A 6,130-nucleotide genomic window follows, 5' to 3' on the forward strand; every position below is an offset into this window, starting at 1 on the left:
CGCTATAAGCAAAATTTTGGTGACGACAAATTATCATTGCGCTAGTCCCTCTGAGGTAACAAAAAATTATCTAATATGTCTTCCAAAAACATTCAATAGCCTTTAAAAATAAATTCGAGTTTAGATCAGTAAATGGCATTTTAATTTACATTGACAACTTTTTAAAGTATTATTTTGCAAAAGGCTGGTCTGAATTAATTAATTTACTCGATTAGCTATTTTGCGATATGACGGTCTTATATCTTTTCGACAAGCCATATAAGTTATTAAAAAATAAATATTTTTTCCAGGTTAATTGATTTGTCATCCAACAAAAATATATGGACCAATAACAAATGCTCATCGTCTTTTTTATTGTCGTCCAATTAAGTTTAGTTTCAAGAAGGAAAACCGCGAACTAGTTCTATTCGAATATGATATGTCGAGAAAAATTGAGAACTTAGAAGATGATGTTGTAATACGAAACGGAAAAGGGATTCAAGTTTCTTATCAAATGCATTGCACCATGATTGATGGATCTGTTGCCAATATTTTGACTGGCACTAATGCTTCCAGTAACTGTTTTATTTGCCATGCCAAACCGACCGAAATGAATGTTACTAATTTTACAAAAGTACCAATCGCTAATCATTACAAGTATGGGTTGTCTACACTGCATGCTTGGATTAGATGTTTTGAGTGTTTACTCCACATCGCATACCGTTTAACATTTAAATGCTGGCAAGTTCGCAAAGAAAATAAAGACGCCTTTTCTGCGAATAAAGTTAGGATTCAAAATGAGTTTAGGACAAGATTAGGCTTAATAGCGGACCAAGTAAAGACTGGATTTGGAACAACTAATGATGGCAACACAGCTCGCAAATTTTTTTCAAATGCAGAAGTGGCATCAGAAATTACCGGCATTAATAAAGAGCTAATTCAAAATTTTTTCAATAATACTGCGATTAATATCGTGTGGAATGCGTATTAATATCGACGCGTTTAGAGAGCTCCTTATAAGGACAAGAACAATGTATTTGACTGAATACGAATGGTACTACATGCCTAGCAGCGTGCATAAAATATTGATGCATGGGTGTGAGGTTATTGAGTATTTCGATCTACCAATTGGTAAGAAAATCGATTTGTTGCTATTCGGCATTTTTTACTACTACGAATTTATTCCCACAGGCAATTTTTCAGAGGAAGCTCTGGAAGCTTTACATAAACACATACGTATCGTACGATATGATCATACACGTAAAACTGCTCGGGAGCATACAAACAGAGACTTGATGTCATTCTTAACAATATCATCAGATCCTGAAGTAGTTTTTAAAAGGAGTGCTATCGCAAACAAAAATGCAGTTTATACAATGGACGAGCTGGAAGAGTATTTAGTCGATGCTGAAGAAACTTAAAAGTAATAAGTACCCTTCAGTCAACTCAATTAGTTTTATACTAATCAAATACTAGTCAGCCACACGGCCTCAACTAGTTCGAGTTCTGTAATTTTTCCATATAAGCAACTGGTATTTTTAACACGGCGATGTCCTACGAGATAGCAATTGTCCTCTTCTGCATCAACACTATACCAGTTGGCATACTAGTCAGCCTCTGCATCAGCAATATATCAGTTGACATACTAGTCAATATATACATCAATATCATACCATTTAAGATACTAGTTCGTATATACGTCATGATCGTACCTGTTGGCATACTAGTCATTATATACATCAGAATCATAGCAGTTGACATACTACTCAGTCTATGCGCCAGAGCATACTAGTCAGTATGCACGTCAAGATCCTACCACTTGTCATATTAGTCCACGAATTTGACATTCATTCCAGTTGGTATACTATGGGATGGGATTTTTCTGATTAGTATGATTTCTAGTATAGATTACACTTTTTCTGACTAGTATGATTTCAACCCGAAATTCATGAATGAATTCATGTATGAATACACCACAATTCATGTATGAATACACCACAAAATATATAGTCAATGAACTAGTGTGTTTGCTGAGTAGTTTGGAATTTGACTGCATGATGACTTTAATTTTTCAATAAACGGCGTTAGATAAAACAAATAATTTTTGATTCAGTATTTTGCAACAACTCTTGTTCGTGCGAAGTAACTAATAAAAAGGAAAACAAAATTATATTTGTCTTTTGAGTATTTAATGTCGTCTTGAATGAATCAAATTTTTTAAGCGTGTGACATCCACACCAAAAGATATAATCAATTTAAAAAAACATTTTGTAGTCAAAAAGGACCAAAATGAAAGTAGCTGCCATTCCTAGAGGGTTTGCGTAAGAGAGATATAGGGAATCTTATTTGCCATGAATTAAGCCATAGAATGAAGCCTTGAAGTCTTTAATATTATTAGGAAAACGCCCTGTATAAATAATAAAATAGCTACTCAGTAGTGGAACTACTTCTGAATATCAAATTTTGCAGTTTCAATCTCAGTTTCCATGAAAAATGTAAGAGCTAGGTAAAAAAAAAATTGATTTTTGAAATCTCCGTACTCTAATCCACCAAGAAACGAATTTTTACTCAAATCCGTCCATTATTCTATTTTTGCCCACTTTTTATATGGAGACACAGCACTGTGCGGCTCCCGAACCACATGAAGCTGCTTCAATTTAACCGTAACGGGCTTCAGAGCAAGATCGAGGAGATAACCGTCTTCATGTGTCGGCATGGTATTTGATAGCTGCGGCCCAAGAGACGAAGTTGCACAGCAATTCAATTTAGTTGAATTGGGCCGGGTACAACGTGCACCGTCGAGATCGCGAGCGAGATAATGGTGGTGGGTTAGCGTTCATCACGCACCACACCGTGCAGTATCGTCTTATCGAAGCAGACATCGACCGCAGGGATACCACCCTAGAATGTCAGGGCATCGCTATCCGGTCAGGCGATGTTGAGCTCGAAATATTTAACATATACATACCCCCTTTCACCTGCTGCCCGGCAGGATATCACCCTGATATAGGTGCGCTCCTCAGAGGTGAAAACCGTATGGTAGTAGGTGACTTTAATGCGCACCACGATCTTTGGCACTCAAGCCTGTCAAACTATCGTAGGGGAACAGACTAGACGATTCGTCATTCTGCACAATGAACGACGACGCACCCACCAGAATTATGGGTAACGGCAGTATCTCGCCAGACATCACCAAAGTCAGCGCTGGTCTGATAAATAGCATAACATAGCGACCTATGCTGACTTTAGCATCAGACCACCTACCCATAGTCATCTCGATAGATAAACCTACCGACTTTGCCTCCGCCAAACACCGGAACTATATCAACTTTTCTAAAGCTGATTGGAAAGGTTACGCTGAGTTTACCGAAAACACCTTCACAGCGCTCCCTACACCAACCGACGTCCATCTCAGTGAACGTAAGTTCCGCCGGGCTGCCACTGCTGCTGCAGCTCGCTTCATACCGGCAGGATGTGTAACGGACCCACGTCCAAACTTCCCCGCCGAAGCGGCTGTTCTAGCCGATGAGCGTGATAGCCTTCGTCAGGCCGATCCCGGAGATCCCCGTATTAGGGATCTCAACGCGGAGATTCGGCAACTAGTAAACGTACATAAGCGGAAGAAGTGGGAGCAGCATCTGAAGACCTGTAGGGTCACCTCCGGTGTGAGCAAGCTTTGGTCAACCGTGAGGTCACTGTCCAATCCGACGAAGCACGACGACAGAGTCGAAATTTCCTTCGGCGACCATGCCGGACCCGGAGCGATGCGCGAGCTATTTTATCCGGCAGTTCATACTGCATCCTCCGGTGGACAAAGCCAAGTGTCGAGTGACCAGAAGGCTGCACAAACTGCCAACAACCTGTGCCCCCCTTGCTTTCACTTGCGGTGAAGTTCAGGTGGCCATCGGGATTATCATCAGATTAAAATAAATAGGAGGGGGTTGGAGTGCAATGGAGTATAGTGGAGTGCAATGGGGTATAGTCATTGCGCTGGGTATGCAGTTACAGTTGCATGGCTATACTCAATCCCGACTCTTGCGTCCTCGTTCGCGCACTCTGGGCAACGTGAGCAACCCATGTGCGAGATGCGGTAACCAATCCGAGTGGAGCCTTGGGTCACGGCAGAAAGAGAGGGAGCTTCGGTGGGGCCACTCTGACTTATTCGGTTTAAGGGCTCACTGTAGTCTGCAGCGTCTGTTCACCAGTAGGTGCGGCTGCAGCGGGTGTCTGCTTGGAGCAAGCGGCTCGCTATATAAACGAGTATTTGGTTGCGAAACCACCCCCGTCCCAGCAATGGGTTGCGCGCTGGGCTTGGGACCCGCCACGTAAAAACCACTTCCAGTGAAGAAGCAAGGCCCCCCCTCATGATGACGACCACGGCAAATGTTTAAAGGACTACGATTTGAGGGCATGCACCTGGAATGTCCGGACCCTTAATGGGGAAGGTGCCTCTGCCCGGCTGGTTGATGTCCTCGTAAGGACAAAAGCTGACATCACCGCCATCCAAGAAATGCGTTGGACGGGGCAAGGCAAACAATGTCTGGGGTCTTGCGACGTCTACTACAGCTGCCATGTAAAGGAGCGCAAATTCGGAGTTGGATTTGTGGTGGGAGAGAGACTCCGTTGCCGAGTACTGTCGTTCAACCCGGTGGACGAGCGTCTAGCCACAATCCGCATCAAAGCGATATTCTTCAACATCTCGCTCATCTGCGCCCATGCCCCGACGGAAGAGAAGGATGAGGCATCCAAGGATCTCTTCTATGAGCGCTTGGAGCGCACGTGTGAGCGCTGCCCCCGTCATGATATCAAAATCGTGCTTGGCGACTTCGATGCCAGGGTGGGCAAAGAAGGGATCTTTGAAACCACCGTCGGAAAATTCAGCCTCCACGACGAAACGTCCGACAACGGATTGAGGCTGATCGACTTCGCCGGGGCCCGAAACATGGTAGTATGCAGTACTAGGTTCAAGCAAAAAAAGATCCATCAAGCTACCTGGCTGTCTCCGGATCGAAAAACGAGAAACCAATCGATCATGTTGTGATAGACGGAAGGGACGCTTCCAGTGTTTTAGACGTACGCACACTCCGAGGCCCAAACATCGACTCGGACCACTATCTTGTTGCAGCCAAGATACGCACCCGCCTCTGTGCAGCAAAAAATGTGCGCCCAAATATGCAAGGAAAGCTTAACTTCGAAAAGCTGCAATCACAACAGACAGCCAGCGCTTTCGCTACTCGACTCTCACACCTGCTCTCAGAGAGCACTCTTCAACAAACCGACATATGCGAGCAGTGGAACCACATATCCCGCTCATTAAGTACCGCCGCCGAAGAAGTAATCGGATTTCAGCGAGCCCGAAAGAACAACTGGCACGATGAGGAGTGTCAGGAAGCTGCAGAGAAAAAAGATGCCGCCTACAGGGCCACGCTGCGATCGGGCGCAACGCGCGCTATGTGGGACCGCTATAGGGATCTGAAGAGGGAAGCGAGACGTATTTGCCGCAACAAGAAGAGAGAGGCAGAAATACGTGAGTGCGAAGAGCTTGAAATGCTGGCCGACAGGAGGAATGCCCAAAAGTTTTACCAGAGAGTTAGGCGACTTACGGAAGGTTTAAAGGCCGGGGCGCACTCCTGTAAGAACAATAATGGCGACCTAGTAACTGATGTCCAGGGCGTACTTAAATTATGGAGGGAACACTTTTCCGCCCTACTAAATGGTAGCAGCACGGAAAGTTGTGGAGAAGAACCCGAGCCCGCTGTCGATGATGACGGAGTCGACGTTCCACCGCCTGACTATGACGAGGTACGTATAGCAATAACGCGGCTGAAAAAACAACAAAGCCGCTGGAGCTGACAGCCTGCCAGTTGAGCTATTCAAGTACGGCGGCGAGGAGTTGATAAGGTGCATGCATCAACTCTTGTGCAGAATATGGTCAGATGAACGCATGCCCGACGACAGGAATTTAAGTGTGCTCTGCCCAATCCACAAGAAAGGTGACCCCGCCATTCGCGCCAACTACCGCGGGATCAGCCTTCTAAGCAAGGTCTTATCGAGCGTATTGTGTGAAAGACTGAAGCCCACCGTCAATGAACTGATTGGGCCTTATCAGTGTGGCTTTAGACCTGGCAAATCCACCATAGACCAGGTATTC

At 44.6% G+C, this 6,130-nt stretch overlaps 1 protein-coding gene across 1 annotated transcript; it reads left to right on the forward strand.

The window, feature by feature from the left end:
* The first annotated feature begins 926 nt into the window (after window positions 1-926).
* Window positions 927-1,400, forward strand: LOC118752820. Its single transcript, XM_036487681.1, has 2 exons — window positions 927-1,110; window positions 1,171-1,400. Exons 1-2 carry the CDS (start codon window positions 960-962, stop codon window positions 1,398-1,400), a joined length of 381 nt encoding a protein of 126 aa, XP_036343574.1. The 5' UTR covers window positions 927-959.
* The last annotated feature ends 4,730 nt before the right edge of the window (window positions 1,401-6,130 follow it).

The sequence above is a fragment of the Rhagoletis pomonella genome, unplaced genomic scaffold (assembly GCF_013731165.1).
Source record: "Rhagoletis pomonella isolate Grant_MI unplaced genomic scaffold, Rhpom_1.0 Rhpom_scaffold_01879, whole genome shotgun sequence".
Lineage (NCBI taxonomy): Eukaryota > Metazoa > Arthropoda > Insecta > Diptera > Tephritidae > Rhagoletis > Rhagoletis pomonella.